The 21,864-nt window shown below is 42.1% G+C and overlaps 1 protein-coding gene and 1 long non-coding RNA gene across 9 annotated transcripts in view; one reads left to right on the forward strand and one right to left on the reverse strand.

The window, feature by feature from the left end:
- samd12 (sterile alpha motif domain containing 12) overlaps window positions 1-14,582 on the reverse strand; it is a 99,646-nt gene extending 85,064 nt beyond the window's left edge. The window contains exon 1 of one of the 4 annotated variants that reach the window (XM_069920574.1): window positions 14,147-14,582. In XM_069920574.1, the coding sequence (XP_069776675.1) occupies window positions 14,147-14,159 (13 nt within the window). In that variant the 5' untranslated portion in view covers window positions 14,160-14,582. The remainder of the gene's footprint in view (window positions 1-14,146) is intronic. The other 3 variants (XM_069920575.1, XM_069920573.1, XM_069920576.1) reach the window with 3 other exon arrangements.
- Window positions 14,200-21,864, forward strand: part of LOC138755160 (uncharacterized) — a 37,860-nt gene continuing 30,195 nt past the window's right edge. The window contains exons 1-2 of one of the 5 annotated variants that reach the window (XR_011352074.1): window positions 14,200-14,642; window positions 20,394-20,494. This is a non-coding gene — a long non-coding RNA (uncharacterized lncRNA). The remainder of the gene's footprint in view (window positions 14,643-20,393; window positions 20,495-21,864) is intronic. The other 4 variants (XR_011352075.1, XR_011352073.1, XR_011352072.1 and 1 more) reach the window with 4 other exon arrangements.

Genomic DNA, 21,864 nt, shown 5'->3' on the forward strand with positions numbered 1-21,864 from the left:
CCTCCACCACCATCAACTCAACCCTTACCCACATCTCCTCCATTTCCCACTCATTTGCCTTTGCCCTCAAATGCAATAATTTTAAAAAAACAGGATCCCCCTTATTCTCACATCACCCTTCTCATCCAACACATTATCCTCCCTAATTTCCGTCATCTACAACATGATTCCACCACCAGACACGATTTCCCCTCTTCACATTACGCAGGGTCCACTCCCTCCATAACTCCCTTGTCCACTCATCTCTTCCCATTAATCATCCCCTTGGCACCTTACTCTGCAGCTGCAGGAAGTGCCACATGTCCACACCTCCTCCCTCACCACCATTCGGGGCCCCAAACAGTCCTTCCAAGTGAAGCAACACTTGCCTTGTGTATCCATGGGAGTGATCTACTGCATCCGGTGCAGTAATTAAAAAGGATGGGGCCTTCTCTAACATCGGAGAGACTTGACACAGACTGAGAGATCGCTTCGCTGAGCGCCTACACTCTGTCCGCATCAGTGACAGGAATCTCCCAGTGGCCAACCATTTCAATTCTGCGCCCCACTCCTGTGCTGACGTGTCTCTCCATGTTTCCCTAGCTGATGCATCTAGAATTGAGGGAGAGTTTATCACAGGACAAGAGATTTAGGATTAACAAGAGAAATTTCTTTATTTGGAGGGTCATGAACATGATAGAATTTTACACCTCAGAGTACAAGATGAGTGAAATCTTTTTAAATAGATATAGTTTTAATGCAAAGCACACCAAAAGGGTATGCAGAGAAAATGTGTTACTGAGGTAGAGAATAAGCCATGAGAGTAATAAATTGAGAAGCTAGTTTATAGGCCTACTATTATTTTCTATATTAATAAATGTACTTTTTTAATAATATGCAGTTTACTTTTTAATTTAAAAATATACAATCTGGTCTAAGAATCAAATTCAATGCTTGAGAGGTGTGGAGTGGTTCTGAAAACAATTCACTAATTTCTGGATCATAACCCCTTATGTCCATAGTCTTTAAACAGAAGGAGGTGGGGAAATCTAGGAAAGAAGAAAGATAGTAAAAAGGAGAATGAATGGTTAGTGCAACCCATACCTCTTCCATTTCCCAGACCCACCTTATTTAGAGAAATTGGTAGAGTATTTGCCAAATTACTAGTGCAAGCCACCCCAGGGTAACAGATGGGTTCAGGTTTCACCAATGTCCTTCCCTTTGATTTGTCCACAATGTGGAAAACATTTAAAAAAAATCACTCTTTATGATATTCACAACTCCTCAAAATTAAATAAAATTAACATCAGAAGCACAGAAAACTGATGAGATCACCAGAGAAGGGAAGAGGAGGCAGCGACAGAGCAACATGCTCCACCATTCCTCAGAATGAACACATGTACCGTACCTGTATTGGATTTTTGAATTTAATAATAATGCAAGCTCAATCATATGCAGGAGTTCATAACCCAGGGGTAATCTGTAGGCCCTGCAGAACACAAGCTCTGTATATGCTTATCTTTGTGTGGTTTTTCAGTTGGTTGTTTTTCCAGACTCTTTTGTGTAGTCTTCCAAAGGCGCTATTTGCCTTGGCGAGTCTGTTGTCTATCTCGTTGTCGATCCTTGCATCCGATGAAATGGTGCAGCCGAGATAGGTAAACTGGTTGACCATTTTGAGTTTTGTGTGCCCGATGGAGATGTGGGGGTGCTGGTAGTCATGGTGGGGAGCTGGCTGATGGAGGACCTCAGTTTTCTTCAGGCTGACTTCCAGGCCAAACATTTTGGCAGTTTCCGCAAAACAGGACGTCAAGCGCTGAAGAGCTGGCTCTGAATGGGCAACTAAAGCGGCATCGTCTGCAAAGAGTAGTTCACGGACAAGTTGCTCTTGTGTCTTGGTGTGAGCTTTCAGGCGCCTCAGATTGAAGAGACTGCCATCCGTGCGGTACCGGATGTAAACAGCGTCTTCATTGTTGAGGTCTTTCATGGCTTGGTTCAGCATCATGCTGAAGAAGATTGAAAAGAGGGTTGGTGCGAGAATGCAGCCTTGCTTCACGCCATTGTTTATGGAGAAGGGTTCAGAGAGTTCATTGCTGTATCTGACCCGACCTTGTTTGTTTTCGTGCAGTTGGATAACCATGTTGAGGAACTTGGGGGGGCATCCGAGGCGCTCTAGTATTTGCCAAAGCCCTTTCCTGCTCACGGTGTCGAAGGCTTTGGTGAGGTCAACAAAGGTGATGTAGATTCCTTTGTTTTGTTCTCTGCACTTTTCTTGGAGCTGTCTGAGGGCAAAGACCATGTCAGTAGTTCCTTTGTTTGCGCGAAAGCCGCACTGTGATTCTGGGAGAACATTCTCGGCGACACTAGGTATTATTCTATTTAGGAGAATCCTAGTGAAGATTTTGCCTGCAATGGAGAACAGCATGATTCCCCTGTAGTTTGAGCAGTCTGATTTCTCGCCTTTGTTTTTGTACAGGGTGATGATGATGGCATCACAAAGGTCCTGAGGCAGTTTTCCTTGGTCCTAGCAAAGCTTGAAAAACTCATGCAGTTTGGCATGCAGAGTTTTGCCGCCAGCCTTCCAGACCTCTGGGGGGATTCCATCCATACCTGCTGCTTTGCCACTTTTCAGTTGTTCAATTGCCTTATATGTCTCTTCCCGGGTGAGGACCTCATCCAGCTCTAGCCTTAGGGGCTGTTGAGGGAGCTGGAGCAGGGCGGAATCTTGGACTGAGCGGTTGGCACTGAAAAGAGATTGGAAGTGTTCTGACCATCGGTTGAGGATGGAGATCTTGTCGCTGAGGAGGACTTTGGCATCTGAGCTGCGCAGCGGGCTTTGGACTTGGGGTGAGGGGCCGTACACAGCCTTTAGAGCCTCGTAAAAACTCCTGAAGTCGCCAATGTCCGCGCTGAGCTGGGTTCGTTTAGCGAGGCTAGTCCACCACTCATTTTGGATCTCCCGGAGTTTGCGCTGAAGATGGCTGCATGCGCGACGGAAGGCTTGTTTCTTCTCTGGCCAGGACGGTTTTGTAAGGTGAGCCTGATGGGCAGCTCGCTTCTTTGCCAGCAGCTCGCTTCTTTGCCAGCAGCTCGCTTCTATGCCAGCAGCTCGCTTCTTTGCCAGCAGCTCACTTCTTTGCCAGCAGCTTCTGGATTTCCTGGCTGTTTTCGTCGAATCAGTCCTTGTTTTTCCTGGAGGAGAAGCCCAGTACCTCTTCAGTGGATTGCAGTATGGTAGTCTTCAGCTGTTCCCAGAGGGTTTCAGGGGACGAGTCCATGAGGCGGATTGCATCCTCGAGCTTTGCTTTGAGGTTTGCCTGGAAGTTTCCTCTCACTTTGTCTGACTGCAACCCGTCATTAGCCCATTTAATCTACCTTCTTTCAATTGAGCATGAGATGCTCTTCAGAGTCAGAGCTCAACACACTGATCCATCTTGCAGCATATGGAGAAAAGAAAAAGCAAAAATCTGTGTGAGGTGCTGCTCCAAGAAGACAGCAAACATCATCAAGGACCCCCACCAACATCTTGCTCCTACCATCAGGAAGAAGGTGCACAAGCTCTGGCACCTCTACCTTCAAGCACAGTTTCACTTCCCCCAAATGGCCTCCCCTTACTTCCTTAATCATAAACTTCTCTAGAACCACTAAAATCCTATTTGCACTGTTGAAATTCCATTTTATTCTTGTGCTACTCTGAAAATTTATCATCTCTATCCAGAAGATAGTTTTACAAATATTCTTGGAATTAAAAAAAAACAAGTTCCTGTATGGCTGCATCAAGCAATAATTTCAGTGCATATGTATATTGTACTTGTGGATGGCAATAAATGTATTATCAAACTTTTTTTTTGAAGGCCAGTTCACTTCTCTGCCATTAAAACAAAACAAGCACCCATAAAAGCTTCCAGATGGGCCAACAGTACAAAATGTAGAATAGTGATATCTTGTCAAAGGCCGATAACATTCATTGGAACACAATTGCATACGTAAAAAAGTCCAATGTTTAAAATGTACTTGCATTTCTGTAATTCCCTTTTCCTAGCCAGAGGAAATATCCTGTTACAACTCCCCAGTCAATGCTCCCAAACAGATCCACTTCAATGAGACCATCTTCCAAATTCTCGTTAGCTCTGACAATTTCTTCTTGTAGGATAACTCCTTCACTTGCCCATTCATCCAGTAATCATCTAAACATTGCACCTTGAGATAAGTGTACCCTCCCTTTACAAAACTCTACTACTCCAGATAAGGTTTCACCAAGATTTATTTTTGTATGCTATTCTCCCCTACTAAAAGAGACCAATGCACCATTCATCTGCACTATTGCTTGCTTCACCTTGCACTGCCAATTTCCAAGATGTCATTTTTTTTTAAATATACATAGAACTTGTATGATTTTTCTATTCTGAAGTGTCTCCTACCTTCCGGGTAGTGTCTATTCACATAAGAATGACCAAAACTCCAAATATCTGTATCATACCACGAATTTAGACAGAATACCTGAAGTGTGGTATTTAAGGAGGCTGGACGTTCTATTCATTAGACCTTTGTTCACCAATCACCTGCAGGTCAATTTAGACTGCAGGGATTCTGGGAAATTTACTAGGCATCCTCATTCCTGTTCCAACCTTTTTACACAGCATGCATTCTGGGAAAATGGCAATAATTTCCTGGAATGCAATGGCTCTGTAAAAAAAAACATAACATAGTGTGACTTGTAATTTTGAGTAATGAGAGATGGTGTCTGTAGGGATCAACAAGTCAGCACAAAATATAGAAAAAGACAAATCTAAAATATCAAATTAATGGATTACAAGAGTTAAATGGCACAAGTGCAAACACCAAATTGAGAACTGATGAGAATCCTTTACAAAAGCAATTAATGCTTACAACAAATGTGCAGGTTCATCATGGAGACAGAATGAAAAGCCAGATAGATGATATGAAGTTTGCAGCTTCTCTTGCACCAGAGACACCAAATGGGTAGATCATCTTCCTCAATTTTATGAATGAGTGTTTTTAATTTTCATAACTCTTTGGACAAGGTGTTTTGCAATGGAGCTTCTAAGCTAACAGGAACTTAATTACATTGGACAAGAAATGTGGTTTGAATGCTAAAACTACCATTTTTCATAGTCTACCTGTTAATATTTAATCAATGGTTATCTTTGGCTTGGCTTCGCGGATGAAGATTTATGGAGAGGGTAAAAAGTCCACGTCAGCTGCAGGCTCGTTTGTGGCTGACAAGTCCGATGCGGGACAGGCAGACACGGTTGCAGCGGTTGCAGGAGAAAATTGGTTGGTTGGGGTTGGGTGTTTCCTCCTTTGCCTTTTGTCAGTGAGGTGGGCTCTGCGGTCTTCTTCAAAGGAGGTTGCTGCCCGCCAAACTGTGAGGCGCCAAGACGCACGGTTTGAAGCGTTATCAGCCCACTGGCGGTGGTCAATGTGGCAGGCACCAAGAGATTTCTTTAGGCAGTCCTTTTGGTTAAGCACCAAAATAAATGCCCATTATTATCAAGAAACAATAATAAATGCATTTAGCAAGACTTGCTTTATTTCCCCCCTCAAATATATTGTCGACTGTTTTAAGAATGTTTTGGAAATGTGTCCTTTGTGCTTACTGACTTCTTGGTCAACTCTAATTCAGGGAGAGAGCATCCAGTTTTGGGTCTCTGTATGCCTGCAAACTCAAGTTAACGGGAGAGCGAAGGTAGGTGAAACTACTGCCTCCTCTCACCAAGCCCACGCTACACTCCACCCTCTTCCTTGCTATAATTTCAGGTAAGATTATACAAATTAGGGAAACGTATGTAAAATGTTGCCATTTTCATTAGTTGCACAGGCATTACTGACCCCATTTATAACCGTATTAACAATTAAAAAAACTTTTTATTACCCCAAATCCTTGATAAACAGAACACCATACACCTTGAGACAAAGAGTTCTTCAGTCATTTTACTCTCATCTGGAGGACAGGAGAGACTGGGGAAATAGGGAGGAAGCCAGGATACCCATTATGGCCCAGGCTCAAACCTTCTCCAAAAAGCATCCAGCTACTCCATTAGATGCCAGCACCTCTGCAGATTGCCCAACACTCAGCCGGGAATAAGCTCCTTGAGTCAGGACCAGGTTAGTGCAGGTGTAAATGTAGCATGCCATTGAAATGAATGGGAGTCATCATATTCTGGAAAAATATGCTGAAGAAAATAATAATCAGCAAGGAAATTTCTTGTTCCTTAAAATGGTTGTAAATCAAAGCCCCTTTCAAGCCCCCTTAACACTTGCAAGTGATCCCGGGAATTAACCGCCAATCAGCCTTTAAGAGTCTCATGTGAAAGCAAAATCAGATCAACACCGACGTCAGATGATGTCATCTCACACCAGGGATTGATGACCTCGACGCCTAGTACAGATGCCAGCATTGCAATCAGGCAAGTGTGAAATGGGTAATTGCATTGTGGGACTGAAATAACCCAAGTTTTTGTGTGAGTGGAGGAAGAAAAGTTTGAAATGGAAGTAAAACTTTACCATGGGAAAGTCACAGTGGGGAGAGAGGGAGAGGGAGAATAAATAGCAATAAATGGTAATAGCAGACAATTTTTAAACAGCGTGGGAAAATTGGTAGCCCTATCGCGCACAATTTATAAAGACCATGGGGGGAAAAAAAAGCAATGGCGGACCTGACTTCCCAGAATGCCATCCGACAGATACTCCATGCATGCAGCCGGGCATACAGCCCTTTCTCTGCCGCACGACATTCTGGGAGGGCAGGTCCCCCATTGCTTTTTCCCCATGTTATTTATAAATTTTACACGATAGCGCTACTAACTTTCCCACGCTGTTTAAATTGTCCGCTATTGTTATTTATTGCTTGCACTTTCTCACAGACCCTTATAAAGGTTTATATAGGTTGGCACAACAGCAACAGGAGCTGAACGGCTCATAAAGTTTAATTATGTTATAATTAGGACTGATTAATTTTGTTCAAATACAAGATCATAATACATTGATCAGCATTTAGGGCAAGTCTATCGTCGCTCGATGTGTCATGACGTCACCAGTAAAAGGTAGAACAGTCCTAACCCAGGGGATGGCTCCTTGCAAGTGTGAAAGCATTCGTGTCCCTGTTAGGAATGGTCAAGTGCGAAAAGCCAAACTCCTAATCCTATGCCGGGACACTGAATGGCCAATTTAGTAAGATGCAAGTGTGAAAGGAGCTTAAGCCTCAAAGAAACTCCACTTTAGATGTCATCTTGTGTCATGGGGTAGGGTTTCTGCTTTCCATACAATTGAATAATTCCACTCAAAAATTGAACTGGCAAAGTTATTATTTATCGTTAAACAATGTATTTGCATAGCAGGACAAGAATGATATTGCTGGAAGTAACTGCATTAGGATTTTGCTCGAGCCATTATTAAAATTTGCAGCACAGATGTAGACAATTTGATTTGATTGTTAACTTAAAAAATACCATTCGACATTAGCCCATTTAATCTTTTAAATAGGCTGTGAATAATTTTGAATTTTTTTTGCTACAGTTAGCCAGAGCGTGGGAGCAGGTCTCCCAACAGACTATGCCAAGAGCCATCCTGAAAGAAAAACCCTGACCCAGTGTTTGGAAACATTTAGATAGATAAATATTGGCCCCAATAATATTGTTTAAACTGGAAATGACTTATTTTGTATCCTTTGGTATAGGTGGTCCAGAAATACTGTTCACCTGTAACAATTTTCATTGACCCTGAAAAAGTGCATGATCATTAGACTTCTTTTAACTGTTTGTGCTATCTGTAGCCCCTTTTCCACTAGCACCCCAAGCCCCAGGAATTAACTTGGAATTTACTGGGATAGTGGAAAAGGAACATTGTCCAAATGCTGGTGTCACATGATATCATTTCACGCTGGGAATTAACCACCTCTACCCCACTCATATCCCCAGCGTTTGCTGACGCTGATGTGCTGTTAAAATCAGTGGAAAAGGGACAGCAGAAAGTCACTCATTTCCAGCTGAAGGTAGAACACTCTGATCCCCAGGGATGCGAGTGTTCAGTGGAAAAGCAATTATTGTCCCAGTTAAGGATGGCCCAGTGGCAATGGTATAATGGGCTTCCAATCCCAGGACACGGCACAACCAATTAACGATAGCCCCTTTTCTACTGGCATCCCAGTTAATTGGCTGTGCAGTGCCCCAGGAAGGAAGGAAGCCTTTTGTGCTGACTCCACTGGGCCATCCTTAACTGGGATACAAATCTTCCCTGGGGATCGGAGTGTTCCACCTTCAACTGAAAACGGGTGACTTTCTGCTGTCCATTTTCCACTGGTTTTATCAGCATGCCAACGTAAGCAAATGCTGGGGATATGAATAAATGTAGAGGCAGTTAATAGCTGGCATGAAATGAGGTCATTTGATGCTGGCGTTCACACAGTGTTCCTTTTCCACTGGACCCTGTCCCAGTAAATTCCTGGGACAGGGTGCAAGTGGAAAATGGGCTTGTGAGGCTTTGCTCTTGATGATGACCTTCTATACGATTTCCTTCCACCATTTAATTATAATTCTGTAAGGTATCCAAGGCAACTGCAATTAAAGGCCCTTTCTCTTTCCCATCTCAACTGGACTCTCTATTTACTCACTTGTTCTGCCATGGCTTCTACTAATCTTTCAAATTATGTGGAATAATCAGATGCATGCAATGAGCACTTATCCATGAAAATATGTCAGTATGGCCTGAATTATGCCAAACAAATACTAGGTGGATGATGAAATCATGATAGAAAAGGTCTGGCCTTCTAAAAGCATGTAAAGACCTTAGGAAAGATGCAGAGAAGGTTTGCTAAAATGATTTCAAGGATAAGGGGTTTGCATTGTGAAGAAGAATTAGACAAGTTGGCACTCTTTTTGAAAGAAGGTTACTATACCGGCTGGAGTGAATTCCTTTAACAAGTCTGTCAATAATTACCAAAAGATAACAATACAGAGATCTTTACTTTCCAATTGCAGAATTTAGAAAGGCCTCTGAAAGAAAATATTCTATAAATAATTTTGAAGAATAGTGGAGGATGATATTCTTGAAAAGTTTATGATGCTCAAATAGCCTTCGCTTGTGCGGAAAATTTTAATAATGCATAAGCAAAATGCTAAGTACTTGCAGCAATATCATTTTTGTCCTTCTATGCAAATATATTGTTTAAATGCAAATCCATAGTTTAAAGAAAAATAACTTTGCCAGTTTAATTTAGAGTGGAATTATTCAATCATATGTAAAGCAGAAACCCTATGCCATGACACAAGGTTACATCTAAAGTGAAGATTTCTTTAGAGCTCAGTTTACAACCATTGAGAAATCTACACAGCAATTTGAAATGGAGGAGTGATCCTTTGGCTGTACCCTTTGTTTATGGGCCCCCAGGACCCCAAAACCCAGCAGCAATAGATATTCACCAAGACAAATGGTTACTTAATCAAAAGTTCCTTTTAATTATCTTTAAAGATGAAAACAGGATCAAACTAACTTGTTACAATTAACTTAACCTAACCCCTTTCTAATTCTAAGCGTACGTGTATGTAATGTGTGTGTAAGTTCAGAAAAGTTTTTTGGTTCACAGTCCAATCTCACTTCTCACTGCTCTAAGTTCACTGGTTACAGGCAATTCTTATACTGTGCACAGAATTTAACATTTATGAATTTCACCTGGCTTTGGTGCTCAAAAGGTAAATGGTTATGGCTCAGGAAAGTTCTTGTAGGTTTTGTAGAGAGAGAGATGTATTGTTCCAGGATTTCCACATCTGAGGCACTACCATTAGTCACCTCTGTGTCTTGCTGATGAAACTTGCCCCATCAGGCAAGTTTCCAGATGATAACCTCTTTCTTTCAGGTCACCACAGAGTTCTTCTTTTTGTTTCCCTTATTTCAAGTGAAACATTATGAAGCCAGTCTTCTCCTCTTGTATGGACCACAAGGGCTTTGACCAGGTTGAACTAAGAACTCACAACCCATCTTCAAAATGGGGTTTTTCCCACAAGCTTGCCAGCTCGTCGTTCCAGTCCCAGCTGTTGCTGCTGAATGGCTCCGGACCTAATCTTCCGAGTTCGTTCATCTGTTGCTTTCCAAAACAATAATCCATTACTCCACAGCATGTCCAATTGACACCTACTTGGGAAGTCCTTAGGCATTCTTCAAAGATTTTGCAAAGGCGCTTGGAGCCTGAACTGTCTGGCTTGAGCAGAGTTCTGGCATTTTAAATGAGATCTGTTTTGAAAAGTTTGTATGTGACCTACACGAAAAAAACTGCCACAATTTATCTCCTTTTAAAACATATCTATATAACAATACAAAATATAGCTGAAATGCACAAAATTCTTACAGACTTTACAAAATAGAGAGAGTTGAATCTTCCCTTGGTTGAGGGGGGTCTAAAATTAAGAGGCTGTCCATCTAAGATAGAAATTTAAAGGATTTTTTCACTCAGACAACACCCCATCTTAAATTCACAGACCAGAAGAGTTGTGGCGATTCAATGAAAATTGTTGGTAACTAGGTCGGATCAGTCAATGCATTCCAACAAGATCATTTCTTGACTAGATTGAATCCTTGTTCCAGTTAGTTAGGGTAAAAACAAAATACTCACAGGAAATTACCAGTGTCATTAAAATCTACAGTATGCAAGAACTCTGCAGTTCAAGCACAAAAAAAGTAGGCGAGAAAATGTCAAGCTTTAAATATGCACCAAGTTACCTCATCAACCATTACCCAGATTCTATAGTCATATTTTTCATCCCATCACAAAAATTCTAATGATGAAACTTAAGAATCAAAAATTGGAGATCAAGTTTTAAAAAGCAAGATTGTTATATTTGTTTAATTTTAAACAAATCATTATTCCACACTAACCATATGGCATGAAAAAATATTTACTGGTACATATCATCTCCATACAGTTCATAGAATGCATTAAATAATCTAAAACAGACATAGCCCTCACACCAACAATTCAAGCCTCTTCAGAATCTGTCAAGTCAAGCATTTTAGATACTTGCTTTTAAGAAACAAAATACATTCCAGGCAAATGAGACTTGATTGAACCATACTTCTGCTGCTGTGGCTGACAGTCATCTCTCCCAGAATTAGTACATTGTAGTAACTCAATCAGAATGTAGTGTATCAACTAAAGGTTACACCAACAGGTTGCTTCCCTACTGCTACTCATCACGAAGTGCAACAACAAATGCTTTCCTGAAGCTACATTATTTTCAAGCAACACTGTACAGATGTCAAGATTTCACCTTCAATGTGATCCTGCATGTTACACCATCAAAGAACCACAGTATCTCAAATAGGCCTAGCAAGAGCTAACAAGGCAAATATGAACATTGGATTATCACATCAACAAGGCAAAAACAAGTTGAAAATGTACATGGAATTACAATGACTTAAATAGTAAATACTTCAGCTACAAGTAAAATATTACAAAATTAACAAGATGTTACAAGTTTGTCCACTTTGAAACAAATATTTATAGCCACAAAGCATTGGACCAGAAGTCAATACAAAGGATCATCAAGACAGCCAAGAAGCTCACTGGGGTCTTCCTTTCCTCTACTGACAACATTTACTGGGAGCATTGCTGAAATATGGCGCAAAGAATTATTGAGGACCCTTTCCACCCAGCATCTTTGACCCACCACCATCAAGGAGTGGGTAGAGGAGTATCAAAATCAGGACTTCCAGGCCAGGAAATAGCTTCTTCCCACAGAATGACGTAGAGTATCCTGTAATAAATAGATCAGCCCACAATATTTATTTTAGTGTGTGTGTGTGTACACCAAAGTCCAGGGAAATGCCATTTCATCTGATTGTACATGTACAGACAGATGATAAAAAACTTGAATCGTGGACATTACAGAACTCCTTGTTCTTCAAATAGAGAAAATGAATCCTTACAAATACATTTGTGTGGAACTTAATAACTTATGTTCAGTATTGTAGATACAACTAAATCAACATTTTCTGACTGACCTTCATTGTTCCATCCTCCACAAAATTGAGATCTAAAACTGCAGCTTTTGTCACAATTCCAACAAACTACTCCTTATCCAAACAAACTCTTAATTGATCAGTGCCTTAACTTTAATATTTTCATTCTTGTATTCTAACCCTTCACAATCTGCATAATCTTCAAAGACTGAATGAAGCTTAAAAAAATGAGAAAGCCAAGAAAAAAAAGATGGAGAAAAACTCAGTAGGTCAGATCGCATCAGTGGAAAGAAAGTTTCTGGTCAAGGACCCTTCATAAGAATTGAGAAAACCTTTCACCTGTACTTTACCAGTTCTCACAAAATGTTTAATTTAAAAAAAACTTTGCTACACTCTGTTAACACTGCTTGATCTGCTGAGTGTTTCCAGAAACTTCTGTTTATAATTTCAAGAAATAAACACTACTAACTGCATTCACAAAGGCCAGGGTGACAGCTATTTTACCCTCTCACTTCCCTACCATTTTAATTTATATTTCAAACTTCTTTGAAAAGTAAAAAAAAATAACTAATGCATGCACAATTACATGCAAAAGTATTTTTCTTTAATGGGGAAACATATTCCTAACTAAAGTCTAACCTAATCTTTGTAAATTTAATATAATCTCTCTGGTTTTCAATTCAACCCTAACCCACAAGATGACATTTGGTCTAGGACTCCTGTCCTCATCTAATTCAGTAGTCACTTTTTTGTTTGCAGGGGAGGAGGAAGTGTTGGTAAACTCCACTGGCCAGCTTGTCCGCTGGTGTGGACCTGTGGAGAGCGATGAGAGGAGACAGCGCTTCTCTGCAGGGTTCTACTGACAGCTCTGTCGAGGCTTTAAATGACCTGTTAAAGGAGCCGATGGTGGCTTATTTTAAAATCTGCAACCGCAGGGTCTGGCCCTTTACAGCGGTGCCTGTGCTTGGAGGCAGCAGAGGACTGGCACAGGGCACCAAATAACCACCCCTGTTTGAGACAGAGAAACAGACAACGGTGACTACAGGAGTGGTCCAGTGAGGGTTTCAGTGGCTGAGGAACATGCCGGCGGCAGGCTGTTGGCGACTTGAGATGAAAAACTCACTTCGGCTGTGGGCTGCTGGAAACTGCGGTCAAGGGCTGCAGACTGATTCGAAACTGGCTGAAAGGGTACCAGGTATTGGAAACAGGATGCCAAGGGCACTGTAGGGTTCCTAATCATTTCAGATTCATATTTGGTGCCCGGGTTGCCGATGGTTTGGACTGGACTTTGTGTGGGTGTGAAGGCTGTGGAAACGCTGGAGGGAAATCCACTGACACTCAGTGACTTGGGTGGGGAGGGGACTTTCTTTTGCTTCTCTTTCTCTGACTGCAAGAGGTGCTTCAGATAATTTCTGCCAATGGCAGACTAAAACAAATCCCGTGTAATTTTACACCTGTTTTATTACATGGCAATAAAGGAATCTTGAATATGAAAGGAGGAGATGTGCTTGGTTCATAATTCAAAAATATTGAAAGTGTTGCTCTGTCAATGTTTAGTAAAGAATGACAATCTTTCCAAATCTTAAGGCCATTGTGAGGTATTATTCTTTAAAAACGTTATATTAACCAGCTGTGTTCTGACACAACTAGGTTTTCATAGCTTTAAAGCGTTCAAATAAAGATTTAGTAACAAGAATACTATTGCACTTACTTGGAGGCTGCGGGGAGTGTTTCAGTTAAAAGGATATTATTTGGAAACCATTAATTGTTTTATAGACATTTTCAAAGCAACAATTTAAACAGGCAGCTCGCTGTATTTTCGGGACAGTTTTGTCCAAGGTAAAAAAAAATCACACTAAAATATGTTTCAATTGACCTCGAACATCCATCCGCCACCACACATCGATCGCATATTTAAAGGTAATGCCAATTGTGCCACAATCAAATTCACCCTCCCGAGGTAGTTTACTGAATCTGCCAGGCATTTACCAAGCGCCTTTGCTGTTAGAAATAAATCTAGGTCACTCTCCCTCTCAAGCAACAACCTTGTGGCTCCGGCTTATTTACATCTCTGCAGAAACACGCAGCCTCCAAACGTGCGCTTAGACAGGGAAAAAAATCATGCGGGAGCTGCTTTTTCCTGCTGAGCCGAGAAGTCAAATAAGCTCGGATCGTTTTTGCCCGACCCACAACCTACCTTCAACGGCCATTATATCAACCTGCTCCTTAATGCGAGCATTATTCCTTCAGTCACGTCCTGACTTGAGCAACTCTTCCCGAATCGAGACGGGACTCGGATCGGTCGTCATTCAGGTCCGTTCAGGTTCAGCCTGTGCTGCGCAGGCGCGTCCCGCCGCGCGGAGCCCTGGGACTTGGAGTGCGGCGCGCGCGCTCTCTTCTCTCCGCGCCGGGGACGACGAGAGGCTGCAGCCCGCGCCTTTGGCGGTTTCGGCTGCCCAGCTCACTCCCGGACGAAAGGCGCGAAAAGACGAAACGCCGCGCCTCCACCGTGGACAAACGCTCTCTCGAACGCTATGGTGATCAACTCTAATTCCCGGTGCGCTTGAGCCGGTGACTCGGGACGAAAGGTTGGTCCAGCAGACAATCCCTGCAGCCAATTGCCTCCTGCTTATTTTTAAACATTTTACATTGCCAGCAATGACGTGATGGATTTGCAGGAGTAGAAGGAAAAGGTACCAACACTTATTTTTTTCCCGAAGCAACGAAAACCCTTTAATCTGGGTTCATTCCTTCATAAATAGTCTCATAAAAATAATTTTAATCAATGTCATGCTGAAAATATTTTGAATAAATGCCAGGAGTCCTGATGAAAGAGGAAGAAAGTCTGATCGATAACGTCACTTATTTAACAAGTGTAACCTGCAAGCGACGTCATAAACATTTTGTCATTAATTCCATCGATCTGGGAAGTTTTAGACGTTTAAAACATGATTACAAATAAAGTCAGCAATATTGTAAAATGTAATTCACAGACGATATTCTTTTCATTCACTGTATCAGTGAGTAGATCAAATAACATTTTGTATGGGTTGTAATTAATAGGAAAATCTATCTATACCCATCTCCATGAAACAGTAGTCTGCACTTAGAACTGTGGGGGTTTACTATACAGGAAGCTATCAGTTAGAAAGAGTTACCTATTGAGTCCCACCTTTCTGTGCCCTTGCAGGGCACAGATCTGCAAGTACCATGCTTTCTAAACGTGTTGAGGGTTTCTGCCTCTATCACCCTTCCAGGCAAGGAATTTCAAACCCTTCCATTTCTTTCTGTGTGTGTATATATTACAACTAAGATTTTTGTTGAAGTCAGTCTTGTCACGTTTGTGGCCCGAAATGTGAAATTAATAACACCATCGCCACATGCTTTACCAGTTGAACATCTCAGTGTCTTTATTTTCCTGCTTCCCTTATTTCATCATCCTGCACCTTCTACCTCCAGTGCATACCATCTAACTTCCGGTCAGGTTAATACATATCATGCATATTCATTATCATGACAACCCTCCTTTCACCAGAAATAAACTTTATATCTTTATGTTTAAATGTAAACACTTTAACGCTATCAATAGCATTTTTCTGCCTTCTGAACCCACAAAACAACTTCAAATTCAAAACAAAAACAACTTCAAATTCCCTCTTCACGAAATGTAACATAAACATGTTATAACCCAATGTAATAGAATAGCTCAACTGTACTTCTGTAATTATACTAATACAATGCTCACCTCATATGCAAAATGTAAACATTTAAATTTATACACCTCCCATGTTTAAATTCCAATACTTTTGGTTTTTTTTTTCATTTAATACCAAATAGTCGACTAAACAAAAATGCAATTCATACAGCACTCATACATGTACTTTATGATGTATTGATCAAATCACTGTCCAAATGTTCCCATTATTATCATTTCTCTTCCTTGGTGAGTAACATTACTGCGCTTCATTGAAACTCATTCCAACTATCACAAACTTTCACTTTCGTGATAATGCGGGCACGATTAGAAATATGGCACAAAATCTTCATATCGCTTAGGTGGTTTCCTGTCCCGTCTCGGCCTTCCTGCAATGCTACTATCGCAACTTGGTTGTTCACCCTCAGCACTGGAAACACTGCTCGCTGCGGCCCTGGTGTTTCTGGTACTCTGGCCACTTCATCGGGAATGCTGGTAACTACCTCTGGAACATCATCTGGTCCCTCAGGTTGAGCATCTCGTATTGGACTTCCAACTACTTCACTTGGTGTCGCTCTGGATTGGTACTTTTTGACACCAGACACGTTTCTTTTGTACAGGACTCCAGCTGGAGACTTGACTGACACCATACTGCCGCTTCTGGATACAACCGTGTAGGGTTGATGGTAATAAGGTGTGTCTAGCTTACCACCACTCTCTTGCCTCACAAGAACATTATCTCCAGGCATGATGTCTGAGTACCTGGCCCCACGCCTCGAGTCTGCAAACAGCTTTGCTGCTCCCTTCTTTTCAGCATCGTGGTCCCTCATCTCCTGGTTGTCCCTGATTTCCTTTATTTCGGGCATTTTTGTGCGGATTTTCCTCCCAAAAAGTACTTCTGCTGGACTTTTTCCTGTGGTTGCATGAGGCATTGCCTGATAGACAGCTACATAGGATAGCAATGCTTCTCTCCAGTTCTGTCCTTCTGCATGAGCAATCCGTAATCGTTTTTCGATGGACTGATTTTGTCTCAACTTCCCCATTGGCTTGTGGCCATTTAGGAGTTACTTTATGATGGTGGATACCTGTGGTCCTCATGTATTCAGCAAATGTCTCTGAAATGAACTGTGGACCATTGTCAGAGTATAGCGTAACAGGCAATCCATATCTTGCGAAGATCTCTGCTAATGCTTGTATTGTTTTTTCAGTGGTCGTTGACCTCATCACAGAGTACTCATAGTATCTGCTGTAGTAATCTACCACTACCATGATTGACTCACCAGTTGGTAAAGGTCCGAGAAAATCAACAGCTACATCGATCCATGGTCCTGTCGGGAGTTGCGTACTCCGGATCGGCTCTGGAGGATTACTCCTACTTGTGAGTTGACACCCATGACAGGTTTTGACGAATTTCTCTGCGTCTTTATCACAACCTGGCCACCATACTTTACTCCTGAGGTTTTGCTTGGTACCTAGGTGTCCTTCATGAGGTAATGATACGATCTTCGGTCTCAACCTCTGTGGTATCACCAATCTACACCCCCTCAATACACACTGCCCGATGCAACAAAGTTCATCTCTAATGGGAATATATGCCTCGTGAATTCACTTGTCCCATTGTCCACTTTGGATACATTCTCTAACTTCCATGAGTTCTGAGTCATGTTCAGACTCTCTCTCGACTTCCCTCGTTGTCACAGCTTCCGGTGTCGACTGAATAGCTACGAAGCGTACAAAACTCTCTGCTTCTGAACCCAATTCTGACTTGGATTGTGGGCATCCATCTTTCAACAATCTGGACAGTGGATCAGCAATGTTTGCTTTCCCGGCAATGTGAACTACTCTGTACTTGTACGGTGGGAGTCTGAGCACCCATCGTTCTATCCTGGCACACGGTTTGGACCTGGCGGCATAGATCACCTCCAATGGTTTATGGTCCATGATGAGTTCAAATTCAATGCCATACAAATATGCATGGAATCTCTCGCAGGCCCATACAAGTCCGAGTGCTTCTTTCTCTGTCTGAGAATATCTCCTTTCCACATCTGTCAAAGATCTGCTGGCATAGGCAATGATTCTTGGTCCCACATCACGCATCTGGACCAACACGGCTCCTAAACCAACAGGACTAGCATCCGCTATGACTTTGGTTGGTACAGCCGGATCATAATACCCAAGAGTATCGGCATTCGTCAGACTTTGTTTCAGAGCTGTGAATGCTTCCTTCTGCTCAGAGCCAAAATGGAATGGTACACCTTTCCTGGTTAGTTTCCTCAATGGTTCTGCCAATGTAGCAAAGTTAGGGATGAACTTTGCGCAATAATTAACCAATCCCAAGAAGCTCCTCATCTCCGTTGCATTCTGGGGTTCACGTGCATCTGCAACAGCTTTCACCTTGGCATCAGCTGGGTTCAGTCCTTCCCGTGTAAGCCTGTGTCCCATGAAGTTCATCTCTGAGACACCAAACTGGCACTTGTCTCCATTCATGGTAAGGCCTGCCCCCTGTAGTCTGGATAGCACACACCTCAACCGTCTGTCATGCTCTTCCTTTGTAGCCGCATGGACTATGATGTCATCAGAAATGTTGTCAACTCCAGGAATGCCTTGAATCACTCGATGGATTTCGTACTGGTAGATCTCAGGAGCTGCATTGATGCCGAACGATAGTCTCTTGTACCGGTACAATCCACACCACAGTGAGTCACAAATGTTGTCACGTTCCTGGATTCTGGGTCCAACTCTAATTGATGATAGCCCCATTTTAAATCAATTTTTGAGAACACCTGACTGGTAGTTAACTCCTGAAGTACTTCCTCCACTGTTGGTATGGGGTGTCGTTCTCGAATTATAGCTTCATTGGCCATCCTCATATCAACACACAATCTTATGTCACCATTTGGTTTGGGCACGATCACTACTGGGCTGACCCATTGTGTTGAATGTTCTACAGGTTCAATAATGTCTTGCTCGATCAACTCTTTGATTTTGGCCTCGACTTTCCCACGAAGTCCAAATGGAGTTCTGCGCACTGGTTGCGCCTTGGGCTTGACCGTTTTGTCCACTGCTAGCTTTAGTTGTTGCCCTTTCAGCTTTCCTACTCCCTGGAAAACTGCGGGAAATTCTTGCTTCATATCCTCGAATGACGGAACTGAATTGACACGAGCTCCAATATGAAGTATTGCCAGGTCTTGTGCCGTGCGTCTACTCAGCAATGGTTCTCCCCTCTCGTCTATGACAACAAACTCTGCTTCGGTGTTTTTGTCACCAGCTTCAACAGTCGCAGTGAAACATCCAATGGTCTGCAATGGCTTGGTTGCTGTGTATGGATACAGTTTCTTTGAACACTTCTTTGATGTACAAATGATCTTTTTTCTTTTCAATTTCTCCCATAAGTGTCGGTCAATTACATTACTGTCACTGCCTGAGTCTACAATGACCGGAACTGTCACACCACCAATTATCACTGGGACCTTCTCATGATGTACATCATTCAATGTAAACTGATAGTATTTCTGCCCATCCTGGTTGTCATCATCATCGTCACTTTCTGGGTCACCTTCTATATGGCGAATAGTGCCTTTCTTTCCAGGATACTTTCCCCCAAGCTTTGCCCTTAGAAGCTGTACTCTTCCCATTCTGGTTTGCATTTGAGTTGCTTTTGCACTTCTTTGCAAAGTGGTCCTTACCTCCACACTTTCTACAAACTTTGCCTTTCACTGGGCAGCATGGATCTTTTCCAAAATGACCTCTGTTTCCACATCTGTAACACTCCAAGTCATGTGTCGGCATATTTCTTGGCTGGCTATGGCTATGCGAGAGCCTATTTACTTGTTGACCAACTTTGTCTTTACTGGGCTGGCTTGAGTTGTCTTTCAGTTTCATGGTATGAAATTGCCCCTCAACAGCCTCTAATGCAGCAGCCATTGTTAAAGCATTGGTAAGTTTCAACTCACCCCCTTTTTCCAGCAGTCGCCTTCTGAGTTTGTCTGATCTGCAGTGCTGCACAACTTGATCCAATAACTGGTTGTCCAAATCAGCTAACATGTAATTGCATCCCACAGCCAGTTGTCGCAATCTCGTCATGTACTGGGCAACCGTTTCTCCATCTTCTTGTTTTGTTTTGCGAAACAAATGGCGTTGAAATGTAGCATTCGGTGTCACCATATACTGTGCATTCAATCCATCTACGGCTTTCTGGTATTCCTCCTTCCTTCCAGTATTCGAAAGCGTCTTAAAAGTTTCCCGAACTGCGGGTCCTGCGTTGAAGAGAAGTAACGCCCTCCGCTGCGCTTTCTGTTCTGCCGTACTGCTATCGAAAAATAGGCCATGACTGTCGGCGTAGGCTTCAAATTCTTCCAGCCATGCCTTCCACTTCACACTCACAGTGCTTGCATCACCCGTCGGGTCAAAATGAGGAACACCTCAAAGTGCTAGAAATTCAGCTCCTGTGACTGCCATGAAGAAAACCTTCCAGCTCAAAGCCACCGATTCAAAATCCAAAATGTTTATCACATTTAAAATCCAAAATGTTTATCCTCGTCGCCAATGTCACATTTGTGGCCTGAAATGTGAAATTAATAACACCATCACCACATGCTTTACCAGTTGAACATCTCAGTGTCTTTATTTTCCTGCTTCCCTTCTTTCATCATCCTGCACCTTCCACCATCTAACTTCTGGTCAGGTTAATACATATCATGCATATTCATTATCATGACAAGTCTATTGGTTGAATCATCTGTTTTCCCAGGCATATCTGATATTCCAGAGTGAGCTTCCAGCCAAATCTCGACCAGGCCTCAATCTGCCTAACTGGTACTCAATGGGACACGACAAAATCAGTGAGGATTGGTAAGAACATCTCCACAATCTCCATCAGAACAAGAACACTGCTGGGCTGCATTCTTAGCCCCCTGCTCTACTCACTTTACACCTGTAACTCTGTACAACAACACCATCTGCAAATTTGCTGACGATGTCACGGTAGTGGATTGCATAAAAGGGGGTGATGAGTCAGCATACAGGAGGGAGATTGAAAACTTGGCTGAATGGTGTGCTAAGAACAATCAAAGTCATAAAAACCAAGGACCTCAGAAGGGGAAAACCAGAGGTATATGATTCAGTAATCATTGAGAGATCTGAGGTGGAGAGGATGAGCAACTTTAAATTTCTGGGAATTATTATCTTGGAGGACCTTTCCTGGACCAAATACACAAATGTTATTGTGAAGAAATTATGTCAGTGCCTCTATTTTCTCAGGAGATTGTGGAGTGAAATACCTTGGCAAACTTCTACAAATGTGAGGTGGAAAGTGTGCTAACCAGCTGCATCACAGCCTGGTCTGGGGGCACCAATATCCCTGAGCGTAAAGCCCTTCTAAAGGTCGTGGACACAGCCCAGTACATCACAGGTAAAATCCTCTCTACCATCGAGAAAATCTACATGGAGTACTGGCGTCGGAGAGCAGCAGCAATCATCAAGGATGCACATCATCCAGGACATGCTCTGTTGCCATCAGGAAAGAAATATAGGTGCCACAGGATTTATACCACCAGGTTCAGCTACCCCTTCACTGTCAAACTCCTAAACAACAAACTCATTCAGATTCATATAAGAACTCTTACTTTCCTCATTATTTATTATTGAACATACATTTTCTGTATTTCAGTCAGTTTGCACTTTTTCTTTGTTTACATTCCTCTCTTTTATACAAGTATCTTTTCATGAGTACAGTTTTTTGCACTACTGATAAGTAGAAATTCTGGCTGGCCTGCAGGGAAAAGAATCTCAGGGTTGTATGTAAAGTCATGCAAATACTCTGACAGTAAATCTGAACTTTGAACTTTGAAAAGCACAGATCTCATTGCACCCTTCAACACAAATGTTTTCTCTCAAGCTGTAGGTGTTAAGAGTTATAGTTAGGATATTAAATTATATTTTTATTATCTGTTAAGATATTAATATGTATTTTTCTGTTTTTATTCATGGTCAATGTGCAAAATAATAAAAAAAATTAAAATGATCACGTTCATAGCATTCTGGAGGGAGAGAGCAAGCAGCCAGATGTTGTGGTCCACGTGGGAACCAATGACAGATAGTCCTGAAGAGGGAGTATAGGGAGTTGGGAAGGAAATTAAAAAGCAGGACATCAGGGGTGGTAATCTCAGGGTTGCTGCCTGTGCCACATGCCAGAGAGGGTAGGAACAGGAATTTGTGGCAAA

The sequence above is a fragment of the Narcine bancroftii genome, chromosome 2 (genome assembly GCF_036971445.1).
Source record: "Narcine bancroftii isolate sNarBan1 chromosome 2, sNarBan1.hap1, whole genome shotgun sequence".
Lineage (NCBI taxonomy): Eukaryota > Metazoa > Chordata > Chondrichthyes > Torpediniformes > Narcinidae > Narcine > Narcine bancroftii.